This window comes from Leptonotus elevatus, chromosome 12, assembly GCF_054856555.1.
Source record: "Leptonotus elevatus isolate MCC_2025b chromosome 12, RoL_Lele_1.0, whole genome shotgun sequence".
Lineage (NCBI taxonomy): Eukaryota > Metazoa > Chordata > Actinopteri > Syngnathiformes > Syngnathidae > Leptonotus > Leptonotus elevatus.
The window spans coordinates 12127124-12154645 of record NC_141250.1 but is presented as its reverse complement, the minus strand read 5'-3'; the positions used below and the strand labels follow the sequence as shown (position 1 = coordinate 12154645).

At 38.9% G+C, this 27522-nt stretch overlaps 1 protein-coding gene across 2 annotated transcripts; it reads right to left on the bottom strand.

Annotated features, from left to right (window-relative positions):
* Window positions 1-653: 653 nt before the first annotated feature.
* ednrbb (endothelin receptor type Bb) lies at window positions 654-25815 on the bottom strand. Of its 2 annotated transcripts, none has more exons than XM_086091236.1 (9): window positions 25604-25815; window positions 11411-11599; window positions 10881-11301; window positions 10586-10698; window positions 7252-7444; window positions 5634-5777; window positions 5424-5557; window positions 5243-5351; window positions 654-2231 (listed from the first exon to the last, which is right to left on the bottom strand). In XM_086091236.1, exons 2-9 carry the CDS (start codon window positions 11518-11520, stop codon window positions 2112-2114), a joined length of 1344 nt encoding a protein of 447 aa, XP_085947362.1. In that variant the 5' UTR covers window positions 11521-11599; window positions 25604-25815; the 3' UTR covers window positions 654-2111. The 2 variants fall into 2 exon arrangements, with proteins under 2 accessions (XP_085947362.1, XP_085947363.1); XM_086091237.1 differs by lacking the exon at window positions 654-2231 and adding an exon at window positions 2244-2704 and having other exon boundaries at window positions 10881-11196.
* Window positions 25816-27522: the final 1707 nt, after the last annotated feature.

Sequence of the window (27522 nt, the reverse complement as noted above, 5' to 3'; positions counted from 1 at the left end):
AACTGAAACTCTCGCTCTCACACGGACACACACTGAATAAAAATTAAATACTCCCATGCTGCTCATGCGCACTTCTGAAACACTCTCACACATACACTGCTGAATTTATTTTCGTTCACACATACAACTGAAATGCTCTCACACGGACAACTGTAACTCTCACAAACATTGTTACTACGCTCTCACACTACTAAAATCCTTTCACACGTCACACTGAAATATGCTCATATATTGATATGCTCTCATGTAATATTCTGCCATATTTGTTTCAGTAGAGTGTGAGAGTATTTTAGTAGTGCATGTGACAGTAGTGTGCATGAGAGAATTTCAGTAGCGTGTAAAAAGGTTAATCTTGAACTATGTCCCCGATGGCCTCTTATAGGTTGTTGTGCTGCACAAGTCGACGGCGTCTCCGCCCGCCGCGCAATGACTGATTGATGGCGTCCTATTTTTAATGCATTGTTAAATGTGTAATGCTGGGAGACACTTTATGAAAGACCTGTGAGTGGAAAGGGGGAAGGAAGAGCGCAGATGACAGAATGAGGTCAGGAGCAGAGATGGATGTGTGTGTGGGGTTTGAGGACGGGGTGGCAGTGGGGGGGGGGGGGGGGGGGTTAGACGGGGGGTAGACGGCAGCACCTGATAGGTCTCGCTGTCACAGGACGAGGCGAGCGCAAATAAGAGCGTTAATGCTGTGTCAGTCAGTCGCCACGCCAATTAAAAGTTGAGGCATTTGAAAAGATTCTCGCATTCCGCCAGCGTGCTCGTGCCAGGCGCCAGCAAAGGGGAAGGAGAATTAAATTGCTGATTCTAATCGTGCCGTGTTTTCTGTTATTGTTTGGCCTTTATTGTATCAACGCTGCAAAATGCTGTCATTTATCCTCCCTGGCACAGCTGACACTTTTCCTGAATGCTCAGTCTTTGCATTTAGAGGGGTATTGGCAAACTCTCAGAGAAGAAAGCAAGTATACTGTTGACTTTGGATAGTGTCCGAAATAAGCAAACCCAGGAAAACATTTGTTCTGAAAAAAAAGAAGAAACAAATAATGTCGTAATTTTACAAATGTATTTGATTAGATTTTTTTTTTTCTAGATGATGACTGTCCATCGTATCTCTTTTGTACCTTTCTCCTAACTGATAACTTTTTGGAAGTGCTTGAGGACCATGGCTTGTGTTGCAAAATGTGACTACAAAAATGTCAGGAAAAGCTTACTAGAACATCTGAACTTTATTTGTGGCTAATTAGCGGCACATTAAATGGCAGCAGCTGAGTGCAGACTCACATTTAACAGGAGTTTGAATGTAATTGGTTAATTCAGAATACAGCAACATTCCCATTTACAAAAGGGTGTGCACTTTTTTTTTTTTTTTACTTCCCCTCACAAAAAGATATATGATGTATTTTCTTAATTGAATTGCACAGGTTACACGTCATAGCAATGGTGGCGAAAGTTTTTAAATGATTTATCATGGTCTCACTTTTTAAATCACAAAAAGTCAGCATTTAACTCATTCACTGCCATAAATTATTTTCTTATTTTTAATTATTAAAAATTTGGGGCAAAAGGCGATTTTTTAAATTATTTTTTTTTGTAATTAATCGCATGACTTCACTAGTTAACTCACGATTAATCCCAAATTTTTATCGGTTCTAAACGTACAATTTTTTTTTTTTAGGTTTTCATACTCTTGTTAACAAAAGTGAAAAAAAATTATACTAATAGAAATAGTTAAAATGATTTTTTTGATGTTTATAGCCGTCAATGGCAGTGAATGAGTTAAACAGGGGTGTGTAGACTTTTTCTATTTTTATTTTTATTTTTATTTTTTGTTAATGAAAGAAATTTCTCGCCCACAGCTTTATTCCCGGAAAGAGTACCAAATCAAGTTTATTCTTGCAAAATGACACGCTTTTACAAATGTTTTTTCATATTCCAGTTTTATGCTTGCAATACATTTTGACTTTATTGTCCAACCCTCGAACTATGATTTTGGAAGGTCTCCGATGGCAGTTCGATGAAGTTGCAAGCCCACTATGATAAATGCTTTAATAGCTATCGTACCGTATACTTGGAGGAGAATGTGAGCACACAGTGAGTTGCTGACACAGTTAAGCCACCTCTCGGCCAGGCAAGCAGCCTCTCTGCTTGCAGGTTTTATCCGACAGTGCGCGCCGGGGGTCGTCGCGAGTAACTTGGTCGAGAGGCAGACGCCAACTGCAAAGGCACGCCTGGAGAACCACACACAGACACACGCGCGCGCGTCAACAATGAGTGCGCCTGTACAAATACCACTGTGAGGTGAAACTTAGATCTTGAGGTGCTCCCAGGCTAACCAGGAGACATACTGTAGTCTCTTAGTTGTCACTCGGGCCTCCTCCAGGCGGGGACGTGCCATAGAAACCAGGAGGAATTCTAACCAGATGCCTGAGACACCTTATTTGAATCTATTGATGACTTCCTTTTTGTATATAATACAGATATTGTTAATATAAAACCAAAAGCAACCAGTCCAGCAGCTCCTGAGTACTAAGGCCACAGATTTTCATCCACATAGCATTCGACATCTTCTCTTTTGATACACCTTGGAAAGAATCTTCTTGCATGTCTTATCCTTCCCCGACAGGCCTCCGCATCTTTTGCCAGACAAGCTGCATTCATTGCATCCAGGAAGGCTGGTGATCAAACACCATCCATGTCCATGCTGAGAAGAATGAGGAAAGGGGAGAATGTAGGCAGGAAGTGCTTTGTCATAATGAGGCTGCTCTGCTAACCATTGGCGGAAGCAAAATTGTCACAATTGATGATATAGGGAAGTCATGCCGGGCCCTGGCCGCCCACGCTCTCCAGGTGGAATCGGCCCGTGCGGCAGTGAATTGAGCAAAGGTGATGAGGTGGGACCGGGGGTACGGATGTAGCATTGTTGGAGATGGCAGCACACGCTGATATTGGCAGCCTCCCTTCAAAGTCAGCATATGGTTGACTGCATGAGCAATTGTGGTGCAAAATTCATGGGAAATACATGGTCTGGGTTGTCTTCCAGTGCCTTTTCTTCCACTACGCAATGACGTATTCTCAGTACACACGCGCACACACACACGCGCACACACACACCTGAAGCAGAGTTTGGCCTTTTGTTTAGCTACATTTAAGTATCATTGTTTACATCCCTGTTTCCATTCGCTGCTGTTGATGCGTGTTAAGATACTTAGGTGCAATAAGGGGTTCTACACAATTTGATGCGTTTAGTGTAAAAACAGTGGTATTGGATATGTCAAAATATAGGATATATTAAATCCAGATATTAAATGCGAAGTGGGCAGCTGGACCTGCAATGCAAATTCAGCTTGAAGTTTTCACTGCTTCCCACTAGGGCTTGAATGATAAGGATATTTTTAGGCTGATTTTCATAAATTTTTTCGCAGAATAGTGATAACCGATTAATCCACCAATTAATTTATTTTTATTTTTATAATGCATAAAATCGACATGGCATCTCCCCCACTTTTTATAGCAGGGTTCAACTGTAAATATACTGGTCCTCTCTAAATAGCCCATTATAGCATTTTTCTTTAAATATTCATGAAATGAATAGCAATTTTTTTCCCCCATTTGTTCATAAAATACATATTTTGTTTAGAACACACACAAAAATGAACTAAAAATAAATACATGAATAGTACAATGAAACATCTAGTGGCAGGAAAAACATTTAAGTAATGTTTTACAGAGGTGGGCCATGCTTCCTACCTAATGTCGAATGTACATTAATAATAAGACACTGTATAGAAATTGTAGACTGTTAATGGTCACAAGCAGGAAGCGAGCATCTTCAGCCCGTAAAGTGTATCATAACACATGATTTCCCTCCCTTTTTTCTTTTAACGCAATATAAAATAAAAGCTTTTAAAATATGTCCCTTGAAAATTGCTGTGAGGCTATCTGCTGATGTGTTTTTTTTTTTTCATCTTCCCTCTCACAATGGTTTTCCAGACCATTTTCACTTATTGCACCCCTGGGTGCTTGCTCACTGCAGTCTGCAGTCCATTTTATGGACATGACTCAATGTGTAAGGGCTGGGAGGAGGAATGTACACTCACCGGCCACTTCTTCAGGCACGTCTCGGCTGTCTAATGAGAGTCGGGTACAACGCAGGATGTATGAAGCTCATGCTCAGGTATAGGGCAGCACTACAGATTTGTTTGTATGATTTTTTCTTATCTTATCTAGGGCAACATTTTAAATATGGCCCTCAGTGTGATGCAGTGCAGTCCTACACGGCTGCACAAGCGCAATAGTAAACATCCATAAATCAAATATCAAATAAAGGCAAAAGGCGACGACAGTTTGCACTGGATTTATGATCCAAAGTGTTGCATTTCGCATTTTCAATGCACATTTAATGCTTGCCGGACTTCTTTGTGCGAAAAGCAGCTTAAATCAAAAGCGGCATTATATCACAGCGCCGTATAAAAAAAGGCCTTATAAATCCCATCTCACCAAAGATCCAAACAATAAAGCACACAGTCCAACAGAAACATGGCTGACACTGAATGACAGGAACAATTTATGTTATGGTCCCTAGAAACAAATGTTTTTGTTTCATGATGCTGAGAAACGCTAAACGCTTGTTAACTTTTAGAACCACTTAATTAGTGGAAAAATGGTTGCAAACTGCAGAGAATAAAGTATATATATACATATATATACTTATACATATACATACATACATATACATACATACACATATATATATATATATATATACATACATACACATATATATATATATATATATATATATATACATACATACACATATACATACATACATATACACACACATACATTAAATTGTATGAGCATACCATTTTTTAACAGAGTAGCAATATTGCAAGATTGAAGTTACTTTAAAAAAGTATTATTACTATGAACATAAAAGATGATAATATTACAATATATATTATATTATAATATTATAAAGTAATTTCATGACTACGGAGTTGCAACATGAGTGACCTTTTTTGGGTGGAGGGCAGGCGGTTATAATACAGTATTATTTACATAAATCAATGCATAGAAAATACAGGATGAAAGAAAAGAGCTGCACGTTAATGAAATGACTAATTGTATCTACAACATTTCCTACAATTTTTCTCCAGTGTAGAATTTTTTTGTTGCTTTCTGTGGAGAAAGAATTCTATTGAGCTGCGTTGTTTGGAGAGAGAAGATAATATCTCACCTTGAAAGCGGTTTTAAATCTTTTGCTGACTATGTACAAGGCCACAGGGTTGATGCATGAGTTGAGGGACGCCAGATTGATGCCAACATAATCCAGCACAAGAAAGACACTACAACAGAGGAAGATTCTCCTTACAGTAGCCAATGATTACTACTGAAAATGTCATATTACTTCAACTCACTTCAGTAGCCGGCACCTGTTTGGATCGTTCTCGTCGTATATGGTTGCCATCGAGATTCTGCTGAGGTGGAGCGGACACCAGCAGACAGCAAACAAAAGCACCAAGTAGAAAACGCTCCGTGATACGCCTCGCCTCTGAAAAAAACAACACTTAATAAATAAATAAATAAATAACATTTAAAAAGTTGAAAATCAGGAAATACGTGCAAACCTGCTTGGTGTTGCCATGTATTAACGTATTGTCTTTGTTCTTCAGCACATTCATGCAGGACATTAGCATGAAGATGGCGGTCCAAACCAGTGGCATGCAGAAGTAGAAGCTGAAGAGCCACCAGTGCTTTACGGTTTTATACGACTGCTCACCAAACAAGACGCAGACAGGAAATTAACATATTTCAGGAGTAAACAAGAAAAGTACAATTCTCAAACAAACGGTTTGATCTTCTGTACGGACGTACAGCAATGCTGAAACAAATATATTTCAAATGAACCCAGACATATGGAATTCATTGACAAAGACAAAAACAAAATACTTTATTAACTTAAGGTGTAGTTTCAGTTTGTTTTTTAAAGAAGCATTTTAGTTTTTATTTGTTCATGAAAAAGTTTTTTTGTTTTTGTTTTTGGTTTTCAAGTTTAGTTTGAGTTATTTTGATAGTTGTGTGGGAATACTAGTCTAAAATACTATTTTGTTCTTTTTCTTTTTTCTCTTTTAAAGAAAAGTCAACACAACACTAATAATATGTTCTATGCAGCCCTGCTAGTCTAAACACAACATTTTGATTAATATTAGTAAAGCAGCAAAATCCACTGGTTTTTTTTATCCATCTCAGGGGGCGGCCATTTTGTCACTTGCTGTCATATTTGCACAGGGCTCAGGTAACGACCAATCACGACTCAGCTTGCAAACATCACATTACCAAACTGAGAAAACAGGTGAGCCGTGATTGGTCGTTATGTGAGCCCTGCGCAACTGTGATGAAATTTTCAGTTGACAGCATGTGGCAAAATGACTGCCCCCTGAGATGGATAAAAATGGGTGGATTTTGTTGCTTTATTTGTATTCCACAGATGCAATATTAATCACAATGCTGTGTTTCAACCAGTGGGGGTGCATAGAACATATTTTTGTAAAGAAAATTTGGGTTGACTTCCCATTTAAAAAAGCTACTAAAATTAAGCAAATATAAAACAAAAGAATTTTGGGGAGGGTGGGGGGAATCAAAATTAACAAACACACTCTAAACCCTAATTAAATTAGTTATTATTATTATTATCATTATTAATTAATTAAGTGAATTTAAAAAAACAAAAATCGAAATGAAAATACAATGAAAAATCCAAAACCGTTATTATAATCCTGGTTGGCGCCAACATGAGTGCTAATGTTACTGTTTAGATGAAAACAAAGCAAATAAGTAAAAACTTTCAATAAGGAAAACAACTGTGTAATTTCAATAGTGACCATCAAACACATCATTTAATAATCCGTAATATTAGCGAAGAATCTAAAATCTAGCTAGCAGTCTATGACATGGCACTTCATATGCACTTCTTAATACATAAACATACATAAATATAATCGCCTTCCTGTATTACTTAAAAAAAGTGAAATGGATGCTTCATTGGAATGCGACTTCAACACTAAAACATGATTATGTATGTTGTTTTTGGCCGTATAATTGACTGTATTACTATTTACAAAATACCTGCTGTGAAAGCTGTCATTAAAATAACAAAGCCGGTGATTTGCAAAGTATTGTATTCCGCCAATGGATTGGGAAGTCACATCAAAGCCAGGTTGTTACTGGCGGGTTGCATCAGGTCACCTGCATAAACGTCGTGGTCTGCACCGGATGGAGCAGACAAATCCTCAGATGTCGCTCTTTGTAGTTCACATTTATCACGCCGAAGCCAACAAGTTCAGGTATGGCCAGCGTAATGGAGACCAGCCATATGAGAGACGACCACACGCACACTCGGGTTCCTTTGAGGCGTTGCCGAGACACGACTGCGAGGTACCTACAACACGCATCGAAGTGTATTTACTATTTTTGTGCTCAGGGCAAAGCCATGTCTAATACAAAAAAATAATAATTGTTTCAATTATTATTGTTGATATTGCAACTTGGTGGGGTCTTGAGGCCAAGCAGTGACCTTGAAATGAAAGGAGGAGCTTCATTTATTCAGGCCATAGCTTTGTCTAATAGAAAAGAGTGTTTTGATGCTATGTTATAGCAAATTTTACAGTATAGATGAATTACAACCCTTTTTGTGTAATCATCAATTACTTACAGATTGTTGCTATATAAAGCAGGGCTCGGTCCTATCCCCCACTAATAATGGTGGCTCATTATACTGAGATATATTATGAAAAAGGGAAAATTGTTTGAATATGTAAACAGAAAAAATATATATTTATATATCAAACCAACCAAATTTGATTCATTTTCCCCAATGATACCTTTTCTCGTCACAAACCACGCCAACTATTTTTTTCCCACTTTTTTACCTCCACTGTAAGAATTCTTTTTCAGTGCTTATTAAAGCCACACAGTTGAATCGCTCCTGTGACATTGAAGACCTAAGATATGTTTTGTTAGTTTCATGTTTTGGAAATGACCTTCACAACTTAAGAGTGAAAAGAAATGAAATGAGGTTTATCCGTCTGCAACAGGGATTTTAGTCTACCAATTTGATACACTATAATATATCCAATCAATAACGTTGAGGTTGAAAGTACATCAGCGGCTGTGCGAAATATCTTTAAAACAACACCACAATGTTTCAGTGTTGTGTAGTTTGTAGCTTGCAAAGTCATAATCGGGTGAGTCGACTAATATGTCAATGTCAACAATGTGAAATGATCAGCTAATATTTCGCATATACCATACACACACACATTCATATACAATTGGCATTAGGGGGGTTTAAAAAATCGTTTCAGCGATATATCGCGATATTACTGTGCACAATTCTCGTATCGATTCAATATGTGGCCAAATCGATTTTTAAACATCCATTTTTGATGGAAATATTCAACAAAACATCTTACTTGAGGTTAGCTTTTAAACCAAGAGTGCCATCTAGAAGAGTAAACAAATATCACATGTGCTTCATAAAGCTTCATTTGTCTGTCTGTCTGTCTGTCTGGTTAGCTGTTTAGCTAGCTAGCTAGCTGGCCCATTTAAACCAAGAGTACCATCTAGAGGAGTCAAACAATATCACAAGTGTTTCATGTCTATCACTACTGATTAGTATTTTCAAAATTTTGAATAAAAAAATAAATTAAAAAATCGCAATAATCGACTTATAGATTTGTATCATGATTAATCGGTATCTAATCGAATCATGACCTATGAATCGTGATACGAATCGAATTTCTTAGCTGCACCTAAGGCTGGGCAAATTAATTGATTTCATCAATAAATACTTTAATTGTGATGTAATTGTGATGAAAACAAAACAAAACAAAAGAATACAGGAAAAAAAATCCCTTCTTAGCAGCTTCCGTAAAATGCCGGCCCATACGCTTTACTCTGAAGACATGGCGGCGGCTCACTTTCGTCAGTCATTTGGAATTGGTTCGGGTTCGCAGCGTCAGACGATGAGCAACAAACAGTCTGCTGCCAAGCAGTTTAAAAACTGTTAAAAACCAAAGTGATTGGCATGGAAGGAAAAACGTGTGCAAACAAACACAGGATTGTCAGAATTATTGTTAAGAGCCCAGAGGAATGCGATCACAGAGCTAACGGTACTGAACATTGCCAAAATTGGTGCCCGTTTATACATTGCATAAGCAGTCATTCATACACACTCTGATCCACTTCAATAGTAGCAGCAGCTGTTGAGATAAACTACATACAATCTGTTCTATAGTTTGTCCAAATCAATTACACACTCCACTGATGTTTATTCCCCTCAAGTCACAGTGTATATTGTATTGCTTTTGACCTGACTACTTCCGGTGGTGTGATACGGAAGTTCGCTGAACATTACAACAGCACGTCTGAATAATAAATATAGGCGAGAAATACTTTTATATACCTAAGTACGCCATCAAACAGGGATATTAATCTCAAAGGGATTCCTTGGGGTTAATTTATTGAAATGCTTATGTCCATTTTTCCCCATTTTTTTTATTTTTAAAATATTTATTTTTAAAATATTAATTTTTCCCCTTTTTTAAATTTTCTAAATGCCAACTTACATTTTTTTATTTAATATTTATTCATTTTTAAAATATTGTTTATTTTCCCTTAATTTTTAAATATTATTTATTTTCCCTTAATTTTTAAATATCATTTATTTTCCCTCATTTAAAAAAGACAACTTTAAAAAAAGATGTATTATTTATATAAAAAAAAAAAAGAATTAAATACAAAAATGGGGGAAATAATGGAGGGGAAAATGGAGCAACGAGTTAAAAAATCAGATTAAGTGGGAGCGCGACCAATATGCATTTTTCACCACTTAATTCATGCCTGCTTAATACACCGAATCTGACGTTCAAAAGAAAATCGTAACTTTTTGTGGAGAACTGGAGAAGTCTGAAAGGCAACTTTTTGACTCATACAAATTCCTTAAGATTTACAGTATTAAGGGATTTGCTTAAGGGGCCATTTTCACAAAATTTTGAATAATGTCATTGTCATTTTCTTTTTATAGAAGGGAAAAACAATTTATTAGAATCAGGGATGGAAATGTTGGTGAAAAAAGCAGGATTTTTATTAGAAGTCAATATCACCCAGCAATAGTTGCACTCATTGGAGTGTTATTTACTGACATAGTAAAAAGAATGAACTTGGATGAACAAAAAGTTGAAGAAAAGATGAGTTATGCGACATCTGCTTGTTGCTGTTAAATGATTGATGCTGCGAGCGGACGCGATGGACTGTAGCTGTCTGCATATGTGGTGTGCATGGGCGGCAGGGGGCCAAGAAGGACGGCATTTTCTCTGGAACAAATGGGCTAACTACTGCCTCTGTTACGTGGTGAGCTTACAAAAATAGATTTAATTATGTATGATAGAGATTAAAAAATATATTTTTTAACTCATTCACTGCCAGTCCAGTTAAAATGGATTTTTGACATGTATAGCCGTCAATGGCAGTGAACCAAATTTTGATCAACCCTGAAGTCAGCAAATTCTCATCTCCTTACCTGTCAACACTCAGAGCGCACAGACTCAACACGATAACTCCAACTGAGCTTTTCTGGATGAAGGGCACCAGCTTGCACAGACCTGAGCCAAAGGGCCAATCTTTCGCCATGAGCTACATGTGGGAGGCAAGGGGGGGGGGGGGGGGGGGGTCAACACACACACACAAAATGTGTTCGCTGTAATAACAATCAATTTCAGATAAGCCTGAAATGAATAGAACGTGTGTGAAGAAGGCCGATAAGGCGTCGCATTAAGACGGCCTTGTAATTACATGTCGCGAGGCAAATAACTCACCCTGTAGGTGTTGACTGGGATGCCGACCACAATGTGCAGAAGGTCTCCCGAAGCCAGACTCGCAATCAGGACGTCAACGCCGCTCCTCATGCATTTGTTCCTGTGAATAATCCTCAACAGTACTGAATTTCCCACAATTCCCAGCACGAAAAACACAATGGAGATGGCTGTAAAGAGATACTTGAAAGGATCCCGGATTCTTGCCGAGCGGGCGCACATAGGAGGGGGTCTGGCAGAGATGTTGGATCCGTGGTTGTCCATCTCGGAGATGTTTTCACCAGCGGCGGGCTGGGAACGCCGCTCGGCGGCCTCGCTGCTAATGAGAACATTTCCCAGACAAAGAAGCAGAGCGACGGCCCACATTGTCTGCGTTTTTTTTTTTTTTTTTTTCAAAAACGGCCTTCGGATGCGTTTGCCAGCTCTGGGTTAGGAACGAGAGTAATTAGCATCAGAGCTGCTGGGAGTTTGGCAGCAAAGTAACTTGATGCAGTGATCACAAGGCAATTATAAAATGAATTGTCCCAGCTTACCTTTTGATCGGACTTGGGCTGCTAGTAAAGTTGCTTTGCCGCGTGCCTGCGGTAAATACTGCAGCTCGGCCGTCGGAAGGTTTTATAGACGAAGATGCCGCTGTCGTCATTATTCATCCGTCTGCCAACGCTGACTGTAATTACCGCCTATAATGCATCACCTTCAACAAAACGACGCCGTTCAAGTGTCTGTTGTGAAGAGTGAGATCATGTTATGGCTTTCTGCAGGTGTGCTGGACTTAAGTGGAAAAACGTCGTCTGTCTCAGGACAACAACAGCTTACGGAAACATTGTCATCTGGCAAGAGTGGATACGCTCAACCACATCTCACGCAAGGGGTCTGGAAATGCGAACTTTGTGAACTGAGGGTGCCTTCACACTTGACAGGCTCATTTCCTTTGTTTTGATCCAAGTGTAAACGCTGGCATTTGAACTCTGCTGCATTCCAAACAGGCTGTTTGGAACTGCTTGAAGAGGTTAGATCAGCTAAAATGTCAAATGTTACATGGAACAGAAAATGGGTTTTCATCCACTATTTTGTTTTTCAAGAATTGTGAAAGTAAACCTGAATGGAAATGCTAGAAATGAAAAATAAAAAAGACCTACAATTCGCAAAAACTGTTTTACGCTTGCAGGGGGTGGATTTTTCAGCGTGAATTTTGTGTACGGAAACAGCTTTTGTGAATAAATGATGATATGGTAGTCAGGAAAAATGGCAGCGGATGATTAAGTAAGATATAGCGGACCAAGGAATTTAAATATTTATGTAAATAATAAAAGAAGCGAGCATTAATGGCATTCTCGGTGTAAAACAGAAAAAACGTCCGCGGTTGCACACCATCGGGAAGACTATGGATGACGTTAAAATGCAGTGAGAAGGTGAACTTCAAAATAAACCTTAGCGTATCAAAGAATACATGGACAGATGCCTTGTTTTGTTTTTTATTTTAACTCATTCACTGCCATTGACGGCTACAGACGTCAAAAATTAATTTCACTATTTCTATTAGTTTTTTTCCACTTTTTTTACCAAGAGTATGAAAACCTAGAAGAAAATTATTGTACATTTAGAACAGATATTTGTGATTAATCGGGAGTTAACTATTGAAGTCATTAGTCAGATTAATTACAATTGCAAATTTTAATCGCCTGACGCCCCTAATTTTTAAGAATCTTTTCTTTAAAAATAAATCTTTTATTTAAAAAATAATTCTAGGTTTTCATACTCTTGTTAACAAAAGTGGATATAGAATAGATAGAATAATAGAAATAGTTCAAATTAATTTTTTATGTTTATAGCCGTCAATGGCAGTGAATGAGTTAAAGTTGTTCTGGCAGTGTGTGGTAGCGTGGCGTCTGCCTTTTTTTTTTTTTTTAATCCCTGTCCCCAACTGTTGCCACCACTACCAATATCAACACAACACCATCTTGAAAAGTTTACTGTAATTGCTAATTAAGTATCTCAAATGTTTTGCTCTCGTCAAAATTGGCTGAGCGACAGTTCGCATCTTTAATAAAAAAAATTAAAAACCGTCATTTGCTTCATTTCCATATCCAAAGGCACCACTGTATGGTGTGATGAAACAATTTCACGTAAAAGCCTTTTAACCAGCTGTGACATCCTGAAAACCTTATAAAATGTTTGTCTTTGAAGTGAATGGAAACAGACCGCAGGCTCCAGCTCTGATGCAAGCGGTCTGTCTGTATAAGATCGACTCGAACTTCTTCTGTTGGGGGCGGTAATTAAAATGTCAATTAGGATTGTTTAACGGCGGACACATGGAAGACACAATGCCAAAATCAATGTGTTGCAGTCTTTTGTTTACAACAAAAAAATAGCTGCACATAATTCCTTGGCCGTGTGTCTGTGGTGGAAAGTTTGAAACTATGCAAGCCTGTTATGTAAAGCAACAATCTTATACATCAGTGTTATGACTGTGGGGTTTGCGAGATTAAAAATGTATCTTTTTGTCTATAATAACAGTTATTGATTAACATTGTTTTCTTTACAAGTCAGGTTTTTTAAAAAAGTTTAAACATGAGCATTTCCTCTATAAAATGTATTTACTCAGAAACTAACATTTTCCAAGTAACTAACTGCAAATAGCTGGAGAAGGTCGTCCTCAAGCGTGTTTTTGGATCAATAACCCACTCCATTTTACTGCATTCAACTTTGTAACATTCATTTCAAAAGATGTATATAATAACTAAAAGAGTCAGTATAATTCAATAACATAAAAATCATGAAATAAAAAACAACAACGTAGGTATACAAACAGTAAAGCTATTCTATATATTTTGTGGAAAATAGCAGCATTGCGGCATATTAACATAGCTCTAAAAGTATTTAGAAAATATTTATTTATGGATGTGATTTTAGATTGTGCTGCTGTAACTAACATTTTGGCCAGTCTTTGTAAATGCGGTATCAAGAAGGTCACTGTGGTCGTTCAATCAGATATAGACATGTGATTTTTTTTCCAGGTCCGACACCAATTATTAGTACTCAAGGAGGCCAATCCCTGATATTTGGAGCCAATACCCGTTTCTCAGTAAAAGGGAAAATATTGATTGGTGTAAGAGAAAAAAAACTTTGTCGAAATGTCTTTATATGTTTATTGAAGTACTTTTCAGATGTATTTTTTTTTTTAAATATATAAATATCTTAGACTAAACATCTTTGATTCAAAATTCTAACAAAAAGTTGAGTGAGCTCCCAGGGTAATCAGGATGTCTTAAGTTAAATGAAAACAGTAAATGAAATTTTCCAAAATTTAAAAAATAGCTGAAATGTTAAACTTTGTAAAAAAAAAAAAAAAAAAACTTGGACTAATGGACTAATTCCACAAGCCTAAAATGTCGTCGGCCATCACAATAAAAAACAAAACAAAACAAAAAAACATTGATGCCGATATTCATCGAAATAATATCGGCGACAATAATCGACCCGACCAATAATCGGCCTATCCCTAACTATCATACTTATCTTGTCATTTTCGTAAGGACAGAAATTTTGACACAGCTATTTTATTAAATAGCACTGGATTGTACGTGTACCTAATATTTTGGCCGTTCCTTACATACAGTAGCTATACCATTAGTCTCCAATCATCGGTCCGCGGACCATTTGGGCCACACAGGCTAGGCATATATGCCAAAAATGTACATTATCAGCAACCCCCCCCCAAACCAACCCCCCACTTGTCAACAAGTGTTTGCCAGTTTAATTGTCATAACAGAGCGTAATACCGAAAGTGTCCGTTAGCAACTGGGCGGTAATGTTAGTCAGCTTTCCCCCGCTTTTGAATTGTATGTTATTGGATTGTGCAGGTGTACCTAATGCTGTGGTGGGCGAGTGCACACAGAAGGTTGCTGGCTCGACCACGGCAGACAAGCTACAGCGCCCGGAGGTACAATAGACGCGCAGTGAACAGAAACATTCCATTGTTAATTGCATCCCGGCTCCCTTTTGAAAACTCCTACTTGTACTCGACCGGCGAGGAATGACCTTGGCAAGGAATGTATTGGCGCGCTTCCACAAAAACAAGCGATTAAGGCAGAAGAATTGCTCGAGTTGACTGCGCGAGCGTATGAAGAGTGTTCTCAGTTAGGCGGCTGACATACAATGTTATTGCGAGTGTTTCTCTATATAGGTCACAGGAGAGTGCCAAGACACTTCATGGCCTATAAAAAAAAAAAGAGAAAAGAAACAAAGCTGCGAGGAACATTTTCCCTGTCTGTAAGAGTAATAAAGAAGAATAAAACAATCCCCTGTGATTCCACATTAGGCCTTTAAAGTGTTTTTATCATTGACCTGAATTGTTCCACTTAAATCTCTCTTGTTTGTGTTTTAAGCACATTTATGACGTCGGCTGCATGATGGCCCCAAAGAGGCGTCCTCCCTCCGTCTTTGCTCTCCGGTTTAGCCTCTTCAACATTTAAAACAAGGAAAGCGACACGTCCACGTTCATGCACTTGTCTGTCTCTCATTATGTCGCTGGTTCGAGCTGTCACGCTCAGCCGACTACAAAAACGTCCGCTGTTTACTGGGTCAACAGTTCGGCGGATTGACATGATTTGTTTGTGTTGTTCAACATGTTCTAATATGGGGGCAAACACGCTCTGTCCCTGCCCCAACATGACAGCATCAAGGAAGGAGAAAGACGCGCTCGTCAGAGGCATTAAGCGTGGCCGACTGATTGAGTAAGAACATTACACCAGTTTCAGAAACGACACATAATTGGGTGGACATGTCTGTCATTACAAGATGAAAAAGTCTCAAGGACCCATGCCTGAAATTGAGCAGGAAGACTAGACTAAAACCTTTTGGGGTTTTTGTCCAATAAATCATGACTAACTATCACATAAAGTCTGGTCTAGTGTAGTGAGTGTCAGGCTGTAGCAACCAGACCCCGATAGAAAGTCCGTTCTTGTGCCTGGTGGATGAAGGTTCCAAGTCAAGTCTTAAGTCCCTGACCAGGAGTCCAAGTCAAATGACGAGTTTGATTTTCTGAACCGCTTACCCTCTTTAGACTCTTGATTTAATGTTCACGAGTCCCAATGGAAAATCGGAGTCAAGTCTCGAGTCTTTAGTGGTCTAAGTTGAGTTTCAAGTCTAAAATATTGGCGAGTGCCCATGTCTGACAGTTCCTTTGGAATGAGAGTGTCCATGACTTGCAACCGTAGAGTAGGACAGAGCAGACCAGTGAGTTCCTAGAGATCTTTGACTCAGTCAAGCAGAAAATGGTGATCTTTGCACCCAGTTATGTGAAAGGATCAACAGACTCAACCTCTTCGGCGTTGGAGAGCAACACTGGATGGAGCCAGAGGTGGCACGCAAGCCTGAGAGACTGCAGTTTTGTCTTCGCCAAGGAATCACGTAGAAATAACTAAAACATGACTAAAAAAGATTTTCGTCCAAGACTAGACTTAAGATGGCTGCTGATATTAAAACCTCAAACGGATAACATTTAGTGTTATGGAAACACTCCATTACGAATAAGTCATGCTACCAACTTAGCAGCCGGAGTGGGCGGCTTGTTCGCAGTGCTAATGCTAGCTTAGCATTGTAGCATTGATATTTTATTGAAGCTAGATTTGGGTTCTTTGTGACTATGCTTATCACGCTCATAATCGCAGGGCATTGTAAAAAAGAGCGCTAGTTTGGACTGCAGTTTTGTCATCACCCAGGAATCACATATTGAAATGACTAAAACTTGACTAAAATTAATAAGCATGTTCGTCCAAGACTACACTTAAGATAGCTGCTGATATTAAAACTTCAAACCGATAACATTTAGTGTTATAGAAATGCTCCGTTACGAACGTTATGCTACCAATGTAGCAGCCGTAGCTAACGTCGGATGGTTTGCAGTGCTGATGCTAGCTTAATTTTGCTAGCACGGATGTTTTGTTCAAGCTGGATATCCGTTCTTGGCGACTATTTATCATGATTGTGCACGCTCATAATCTCAGCGCATTATAAATGGCCGTGTTCGAGAATAGTCCGAGTGTATGGCAGTATGTGAAAAAAAAAAAAGAAGACCAAAAAACATGCCTTACACATTGCTAGCAACATATGACTACTGACGGTTATAATGACACTGAAACACTAGCTAATGCTGGACAGAAGTAGGCCTACTTGAACACAAATGTGAGTCCGCTACTGCATAGCAAAAAAAATTATTCCTTGAATAACTGCACAAAGCCAAAGGAACATGGAAAACACACCGTTGATCATTTGATCTCGGCTGAAATGAGGTCCACAGAGGTGCAACTGAAGACTTGCACGGTATGTCAAACTCCAAAAGTGGTAACTTTTGGAACCCTCAGACCTTCTGTCAGTTCCAGTTCCACAACCTCAATACATGTTTAAATACCACAACGCCCCCTGAAGAATATCATACTCAGCCGCATAAATTACCCCCCCACAATGTTTACCGCACATGCAAACACTGACAAGCGACAGAAGCAGCTGGCAGTCATTCATTTTCAATGAAAGCCTCGGCAAGCGTCCCGCAGCAGCCGCAGCAGCCGCCGCAGAAGAAGATGTGGGAAGAGATCGTCCGTGCATAACATCAGTGTTGCTTTCTGTGTTGACAGTGCAAGAGAACGTGATCACGGCGCTCCTCGCTTTCTCCCTGATCCTTACAACTTACGCCCTGTACGTCTTGTGACATCAACCAAAATAACTCACAAGGGAGTGTGTCAAAAGTAGAAGGAATGTCTGGACACGCACCTGCTATGCTATAACATTCAAACACTACAAAGTACCGTACCGCAAAGAAATAGGCTGCCCGTCAAATTCCTGTATTTCTGAAACAAAAGATGTCAAAATACCTCAAAAGTTGAATATGAAATCATCCGTCCTGCTATATTTCCAGCTATTTACAACCGGACTGGATATACAACTTACAAGATAGCATTTTTTTTTTTTTGTAATGAAACAATATTTTTAGGTCAGCAAAAGCACTGAAACAGATTTATGGTTTTTAATCTTAGATACAGACTTAAAATAGATGAAAGTGAATAAGACTTCAGATTTTGTTGCAAATCCTTTGCTTGCAGTAACTGCACTAAGGCTGTGTGGAACTTTTGCATTCTTCTCTTGTCACATTTTTGCAGGATTTTCTCGATAGCCTCTTTCATTATTTGTTTATTGCATTCATGCTCCTGTTCAGTCATTAAAAAATGTGTGCTCTATAAAGTTCAGTCAAAAACTTCCACTTCTTGCCCCCGATGAACTCCTTAAGTTGTGGGTCATTAACGTTGCTGCATCGTGAAGGATTTGCCAATCAGTTTGTTTACATTTTTCTTTCACTTGGCAGATGAGGTTTCTAGATTTGAAACGTACATTTTGCTGCTTCTGTCAGGAGTTACATCAATGAAGATTAGTGAGCCAGTCTGAGACGAAATCATACAAGCCCACATTATCCCCACTAAGGTTCACAGATGGGCTTGAAAGTTCGGGATGATGCACAGATCCCTTCTTTCTCCAGACTTAAGCTGTTCCATCACTTTGGTAACGGTTAGTCTCATCCATCCATAAAACTTTTTGGAATATATATTTTTTTAAGATCGACCCTGCAGTTTTTGGCAAATTCCAGCCTGACATTCATCTGTATCTTAGCATCTGTACTTTGGTTTGTTGAGGGTCTTTATATATCAATAAAGTTCTGTTGTTAATTTTACTTAAAATTGGTGGATAGTTTTAACGGAAATTTGTCAGCCAATCGGGGAAAGGGGTTCTCTGAATAGATGATAAAACAAAAGAATCAAGGAGAATGTTGGGAAGTAATCAAGTTATACCATTTTACTCTAAGGTGTTTTTTTGTTTTTACCAGACTTTCTAAAGGCGATATCACACGAAAACATTCCTCAAAAAGGTAATTTTTCTACGCACAAAAAAAGCGGAATTTTTCTGGACCGTATCGTCCGATTTTCAAACTTCTTGCTGCCTTGTCCTCAGGTAAAGTAGAGTTTGACTGATTTTGATTTTTGGGAGATCCTTTCCCATTACTACTGTAAACAGCCCGCCTGTTTTTATGGTGGTTCCACCAATGCAATTTTCACAGACAGAACACTGAGTGCTATTTGTCGTTTGAATAATCAGTGTTCTCCGACACAACAAAACAAACCTGTCAGCCACATGCTGCGATACTCTTATTGAATGGCTACGTTGAAAGTTGTGTCACATTCATCTTTTGATGTCAAATCTAAAAGTTTTTACTAGTTTACTTCACAGAAAGGACTCAGGCGATATGGCGATATTTTCCCCCTACAAAGAGAACGAGGGCAGTGTGGGCGTATTTTGGCATTTATAAGATTGCAGATTGAAAATGTATTCAAGATAATTACACTGCATGCAGGAAATTAAAAAAATCACCGTAAAAGGGGCAATCTTGGTAATTGTAAGTTTACATTTGTGGCATCTATCACACATGAAAATTAATTTTGGCTGGAGCCAGTGACAATTTCTAGAAATGTCTTTGAGCTATGTTTTTGGTCTCTGTAACTATGATCAGAAAGTGTTCATGTTACAACAATATTGAACAAATCAGATATAGAGAGATTGGTAAGTGGTAACTTCTTCCCGCAGTGTAAACCCAGCCTCGGAATCCAAATGTTGCAGTGGAGTTTCTTAGCTGCTAGAGGCAGCTGCACTTGCTTTGATAGGTCAGAGCAGAGGAAGTCCACTGTGTGGTTTTGCTCCTGTCAAATAAAGACCTGCGGCTATTTTGACACAAGCCTCCTGAGTTGAAAATCATGCGTGGACTCTTTAAATTTGTCAGCTCGCCCAATAAAATCACATTGCTGCATTCCTCTTCTCCACGAGGCATCGATGCGTGGACGAGGAGGAGATTTTCCTGCTCATGTGTGATTGTGGTCTCGGCAGATTTAATGGACATGCTGGATGAGAGATTTATTACCCCTCTGATTGCTCCCACCCAGACAGATTGGGAGTGGGTGGAGCAGACCCCCTATCTCAGCTGTCGCACTTTGCCGTGTCATCACTTTTCAGCGTGCGGGGGCCACTCTAGCCTGCCCCCCCCCCCTTTTGCCTCTCAGGACAAGCACATCTGCCACCTGCTTAATTATTTCTCTCGGTGGCCCAAAAAAGACACGGAAGATCAAAAGGGAAACGACGCGCACGGCCGCCATTCCCTGATTGCGTCTTTAGTGTCACGTCTCATTTCTACAGCCCGAAAATCCTGTGAAGTCTGGAAATGGCAGCAAAGGCCTTTCTCTTCTCCCTCACTGTAAAAGCCCAAGCGTGTGTGTGTGTGTGTGTGTGTGTGTGTGTGTGTGTGTGTGTGTGTGTGTGTGCGTGTGTGTGTGTGTGTGTGTGTGCGTGCGTGCGTGTGTGTGTGTGTGGGCTGTGATCGGGACTCTCATTTCTCCGAGTTGCAACCCAAATAAGAATCTCGCCTGCAGCTCTCTGCCAGCCGCCTCAAAGACAGCAGCAATCTATCAGGAAATAACAGCCAACTCAAATGTAGAAATCAATTCATGAGAAAATAAGGAGGCCTGTGGTTGAGGGAAAGTTCATGGGCACGTGTGATCATGTTTCCTTGCGTTCAGCCGCCTGGGCGTTGAGTGAGCCAGACAAATGATAGGGCTTATTTTGGCAGAAGGAGAAGGGAGCGTGATAGAAAAGCTGATGTGAAGGCTTGTGCATCTACAACATGCACCAGAGACACAAGCTGCCTGCTGCACTTGAGATGAGAGGAATGTATATTTCATTTACAGGCAGAAAAGAAAAGAAAGCAGCTCACGTTTATTGATCTATCTTGCGGGGAAGTTTACACTTGTCATATACATGCATAGGCTGTACTATATACCCCTGTCTGTACATTCGTAATTCACCATTCACACCTATTTACTACGATGCCACAAGATGGCGCCGAAGCCCGATCTTAATAGGAAAGTAGCACAACTGGTCAAGGAAGTGCGAGGAGGAGCTGCATAAACTCGGACTGGATTGTTACAGAGTCTTCCCCACGTACACAAACATGCACACTGAGCATATATATATATATTTTTTTTTATCAAATACTTTGTAATTTATTTGTAAAGTTGAGCTTGAAACCATGTCATGCTGTTTGGGATCAAAGTCTGCTATATATTTACGTTTTTGGGGGGCATTTACTGTGGCTAGCGTCATGGCTAACCGGTGTTAGCAACAGTAAGATTGGACACATTTCACCCAAATATACTTAAAGGGGAAGCTAACCTCACAAATGTTTCCATATATGTTCTATGCGCTCCCACTAGTGTTTTCAGAACTGAAGAACAGAAGAAATGTACAGAACTTGACGTTTGCCACAACCTCTCAACGGCATCACGTTAACAATAAAACACACATAACCCACTTCAAAATAATCATTTGTGGCAGTCCTAGTGTATAGCACAGTGGAACCTCGATTCGATGGACCGAGGATTCAAAGGAATAGCAACCGGTCACTCAAACATACAGCACCTTTCAAAGTCTGTTAGTTCCAGAATTGTTCGCAAAACAGAGAACGGTCACATTTTCACAGCTCTCTTGTCATAAACAGACTTAACAGTAGACTAGAGCAGGGTAAAAGGTAAGCTTGGGCATTAGCTTAGCAAGTTCAAAAGGAGCATGTCATATCTAACCTATTCATATCCATGGCTGTGTTTTACTCTGGTGCTAGTCGTGTACACATTTCTCAAACATAATATTTTTGGTGCAGTACACAGTTTGTTTATTTATTTTAGCCCTTATCTATGGCATCTAATTATAACGAAGGTGAAGGAAGCTCTAACATTGTGGCTCATTAGCGCAACCAGATGCACACCTTTGTTTTGAAAAAACTTCAAAATGTTTCAAGCTGTTTTTTTTTTCTCTATATTTACATTAATTTTGTACTGTATTAAACATGTCAATTTTAATTAATGATCATAGAGGGGGGGGGGGGGTGAAGCATTGAATTTCTAGTTTTGCACCCCAAGCGTTTCCCATTGTGCCAATTAAGACACACCAATAACGCTGATATATTGAGCGAGTTGAAAAAAAAATTGCCACAGGAAAGCGTGAAGACAAGCGCAGTGCAACAAACACTTGGCTTATCACCAAAAGTGCTTCAAGCCTACTCACACCTTAAAGGTGTTGTATTAAGGAAAGGTGGCTTATTGTGTCACAGCCAAAAAGGGAAACTGTTAGCACATACTAGCATTAGCTTCTGATAATCACCATATACTCTAACAAAGTTGTTGACGTCGGGGTGGGGTTGACGGTGGAGATTTCTGTTTGGCAATGTCACTACATTAATTGACAAGTCTATTTTTGTGGTTTGGTGATGAAGTGCTGCCTCCACCAGGGAAAACACAATCATACGTAGCTGCCCTGGTTGTCACAGTTACAAAAGCCGTACTCAGTGTTTGCATAAAAAAGAACCGCAACCCAAAACTGAGATTTGAACCAGAGTGTGACAAGTACATATCAAGAATGCTATCATTTTTTATCATTTTTTTTTATTGAAGAATGTCAGACACTTTTTATTATGACATCTGGGACCTGCTCTAAATTGTAATTAAAAATTGCATAATGTGTATCTTTTAAAGCAAAACATGTTGCAGCGAGCGGGGACATTAGCACTAATGATAACATTAACCGTTCAAGTATGCGCAAGGCTTGTTTGTCTCAGTAAGAGGCTGAAAGAGGAGGAGAAATTTGGCCGGTCCCGACGGCGACCTGGAAAACCTCATGCTGCTCCACCAACTAGTTTCTTCCTTTCCACTATTATCTACGGCAGGGACGGGCAACTGGCGACGATAACACTACGCATCGCTTCTAATTAAGAAAAAAAAAATCTATATTTATTAATTTTTAAAAATGTTTTAAATGGGGGGGGGGGGGTATACATGTCTCCTCTACTACAGTAACCCCACCCCCGCATGCTTAAAATCCAGCATCCTCAAATTCACCTGTTCACAGATTATTATTTTTTTCCCTCAGTATTTTATTTTATTCTTAAAATATTTGTTGTTTTTTGTGTGGTTTGTTTTGTTTTGAGGGTGGGAGCCAATACCCATTTTTCATGGAAATTTATGGTGGAGGTTTATCTGTTTTTTTCTTTTTATTTATTTTATTGGGTTTGTATTTCTTGATTGACATCCATTAATCAATATATTTATATATATATATATATATTATTTTTTTTTCTACATTTATTTTTATATATTTTTTTTGAATCTCGTTTTTTGTTTATTTATTTTCAATTATATAATTTTTTTGTTTTAAATTATTGAATTATATTTTATATCCGTTTTTATTTTCACTTTAATTTATTTAGTATTTTGGCATTTTTGGTCCTCCATAACTAAAAGTAACATTGTTTGGGTGGTTATTTCAAATACATGCGTAATTATCTCTCTTCTTCTCTGCACACTAATATGATGGAACATACATTCGTTAACTTAACGAGTTTCACTCCTGACCATGTCTTTGTTGCTTCCATTTGCTTCAGTTTCTACTTAGTTAGCGAATACACAACAGATAATAGCAATTAGTGTAGTGAATTATTAATGAATGCAACACTAATAATATGCAAGCAAACAAGCTGTGCCTTCTGTCGGAGCGTCTTCACGCGGGAAACTACACAGGGCACAATTGGTGCCGAAGCATCCGCAACGAATGCATGTTTACCAAGTTGTGCATACACCACATGAAGCTTAAAAGTGATGTAAATGTCACAACTGAATTGGGGGGGGGAGACAAAACAAACAAATACTCAGCGACTTCATGGTGTTTATTTCTTGAAGGCGTGCAGCCTCTCCCAGACAAAACATCAATAGGAGGACATTTTCATTTGTCTGCGCGGGTCAAATTGTGATCAAAATGAAAATCCTCCCTCAGGCTGCGGTGACGAGGCGGGCTTGTCTCAGATCAATATCAAAAATAAGACTGGAACGTTTCATGAAGAGTCAGACTGGGAAGCAGAGGAGCGCTCATACTTTCATAATGGCTCCAGACCAGTGATTTATTGTTGTATTTACCACATATTTGATCAAAACAACCCCCCCAACCCCCCGCGCTGAAAAGTTCTCCATGAAGGGCGGCCATGTTTTTCGGGTTTCTTTTTAAAGCCCGCAATCAAGGACAAGGTCGAGCTGTTTAATGGGGGTAAACGTTTGTTCCCCTTTCAAAGGTTTGTACAATGTTAATGATCTTAACAGATGATGTTATCCCTCCGGGAAAGTGGCCATCATATTATCCTCGGCAAAGGCGTCTTGCAGGACAAGGACGGAGTGCTTAGCACCAAAGGCGTTACTACAAATCACCACCACTTCACATGTAACGCCATGATGTGCTCACTGATAAGTGGTCACACATCAAACCAGGTTGTTCATTAATTCAATGTACATTACACGGCTTTACACATTTTCTCAATGATTTTTGCAGCTGTCGTACGTCAACGCTATTCCTGCCTGCGGGGTCAATTGGCTGGCGTGGACTTTTTCCCTTTGAGGCATGTAAACACGCGAGAGGTCACGTACGACACGAGTGCACACGCTTCAGGGTCAGGAGACGTGGGCACGGACAAATGTGCTGGAAGTCAAACACACGAACCAGCGCAAGCTAACGGGTTCCAATAAAAGAGCGGCGATAAAAATGATGACATTACAAGTTAATGAGAAAAGCATCAAGTGCAGTGCAGAAGTTCGCCTAGGTTGAACTGGAAAAGTTTAATTTCGTCACATAAAAAGAAAGGGACAAAAAATGTGACGGCTTTTCCGATCACACTGCAGCAGTTTGTGTAATCAGCTGCGTGTGGTCGGACAAACAGAACAAAGTCAGTCAATGGCAATGTAAGTCCTGGTGCAACAAAGGAAGTCAATATCACCATAAGGTGCCTTTGAGACTTCCATTTCGTCCCCAAAAAGTTTTTCCAAACGGATTTTTCCATTAAACTTCATATTGATTATGGTATTCTGTTAGAAATAAATATTGGTCAGTTTCCAGTTTCCAGTTCCTCATAAATTAACTACATGTAAACAATGCAAAAAGCAAAAATACGAATGACATTTGACAGGGTGGAATTTTTTTGGCTAATGTTAGCATTTCATGAGCACGCGGTGGACCTTAATTTAGTAAAAAAATATATATACATTTGATAATTCTGGAAGGTTTTTATATCATTTTCACGACGACAGTGTAGCACTTCTATAGCGATAACAACAAACAATAACTCAATAATACAAATAATGATGTGCTATATGACAACATGACCGTAACAATTTATTTTTTATTTTTGCTGTTTCTTTTGTGATGTGGGGAGATAGATACTATTGTCCATATGGTTTACCAGTATTTCTGGTTGGTGAAGTGCTTAGTTTATCTATAGGCCAGGTTAGCCTACATGCCACTTTCATAAATTGACCACAAATTGATTTGGTGATATCATCCATCAGGGGCTGGTGGTGGCTAGTAGTTAAGTGACCTAATCCACCTCTTAATAACTCCTTCATCTCTCAAAATAATGTACAAAAATGCTATATCACTGCATGTAGCATTAAAAGAAGGGACAGAGGCATTTCCTGTATTAGACATAGAATGCCATTACTACAAAATAATCAAAAAATCCCAGACCTTTACAATACAATATAGCCGTTCACAATCAGTATTTATCAAAAAAAAACCTTCAAATAAAAATATATTGTACTCACCAGAGACACTGTCTATACTCCTGCCTGTCTGCGTAAGCTAGCTGTAGCGCTTATACATGCTGCTCTGTAATGTACCCAAAAAATCAACTTCCGGGTTTAAACAAGTCAGCCAGCAATGGCTGTTGCCTCACAATAGTCCAGTTTTCAAGAAAAACTGGATTTATAGGATGTCAGACATCATCCTAACCTGTAAATCAACAGTGTGCATTTTAGCTTAACCAATCACAGGACAGACAAATGGCGCTAATTTTGTGAAGGCATAGGGTGGTGAATCTAAAATCTGATTGGTTAAAAAAAAAGAGAGAGACAGAAAAGAAACAGCGATTTCAACGCTGTGTGTGACCGTCGCCAGCACTCAACATTTGAAGGCTTTGGGCAATTATAATTGATTTTGCATGCCAATTTTACCCAGAGTTGGAAAAACATGTAAAAAAAATAAAAAATTACTATTTCATGTAAGTAAATGTAGGCGTGTGCTTCTGGTGTTTGGGCCTAAGCTGTACGCCAAAGGTTCAAACTCTTCAAACACTGTTCATTGGTATGTTAGTTAGCAGGCTACGCTAACGAAAAAGACACAAGGAAGTGGAAAGGATTCCATATGACCCCATATATAACAACAGACAATAGAAAGCGCCTTCTTTTTGGATTTTCTTTCTATACAGTGACCTCGTCGGCATTTGCAAATTCACATATTCACCAGTCTTTTTGTGGAGACCTATCCGCCATTATTACTTATGAAACTCACCTATTCCCTAATTTTCTGCTCAGGCCAAAGTAATACTTGATACTAAGGAACTAGTAGTATTAGAATTAGCGATCAATATCTCACAGTTTTCTGTATGGCAGAGGAAACAAAGCTCAATTTGTCGGGTATTAATTTAACAATATGTTGATATTATCCATGTTCCTAATAATTCTCTACTCCCGTGTACTGTAGCTAAATACAGATCTTTGAGTGGTGACTTGTATGGAACAAGAAACAAATGAATGGTGTTAGTATGACATGATGGATATCACATTTACACCAAAAAAAAAAGGGATTAAGCTTTAATGCATAAATATTTAAGACTCAATTAGCCAGAGAATGCAAATAGCCACAGTTGACGATTCTATTCCCTCCCTCTGCAGATTTAACATCCACCAGGATGAAATATAACTGCGCTTTGACATTTGGGTCACGCGAGTATTTAAAAAGAATTTAGGGGAGCCTGGAAGCTGCCTGGAAGCTACCTGGAATCTATTTCTAGCAGAAGTAAGGCAACTAAATTCTCCCGATGCGTGTGAATGTGATTATATGTGCGAAGAGCTTTGAGTGGTCGGACCAGAAGGAAAAAAAGACCAGTGGGATCTGTCATGTCTCATCAACGCGAGGCTCTATCGACAATTTTCACACAACGGGAGAGCAGCTTTTCCATGGAAAACAGAAATGGAAGATCTAGCAAGAAAATGATATTAAATACAGTAGATGTATTCACAATGACAAATTAATAGCAATTTAAGCGTTCATTGTGTGAAAGGCGTTCTTTCATGTATTCAAAACAGTAAAAGAATGTAATAAAAAGTGAAAGTTTGTTGAGTTTCTCTTTTTCAGAGTATTCCCAGACGTAGGCGAGTAGAATATAGTACACTACGCACTGTATATCCTCCTATAATGAGGTGCTGCATTCTCAGAGTCTCTCAAGGAGAAACTTATCATAAAAAGGTGTAGTGCTTGAAACGGCTCTGTTCAATGTGTTCATGTCAAAGCTCAAAGAGTGGAAAATAATAATGTTCACCTTTGATTGACACCTTCAGAGAGGTATTCGTAAGTATAGTTATTATTGTGTTTGTAGTGGCATAACCAATGAGAGAAAGAAAAAAGTCGGATCGGAATGAAGCCAGATAAAAAAATAAAAATAAAATAAAAGTTCAGATGTTGT

What these genes read in the sequence shown, in the direction of transcription:
- ednrbb (XM_086091236.1), bottom strand. Translation starts at nt 11,520, where the DNA reads ATGACGACAGCGGCATCTTCGTCTATAAAACCTTCCGACGGCCGAGCT. An exon ending in TCCCAGTCAACACCTACAGG is followed by an intron (nt 10,699 to 10,880) that starts GTGAGTTATTTG and finishes TCCCACATGTAG; the next exon opens with CTCATGGCGAAAGATTGGCC. An exon ending in AGACCACGACGTTTATGCAG is followed by an intron (nt 5,778 to 7,251) that starts GTGACCTGATGC and finishes TTTGGTGAGCAG; the next exon opens with TCGTATAAAACCGTAAAGCA.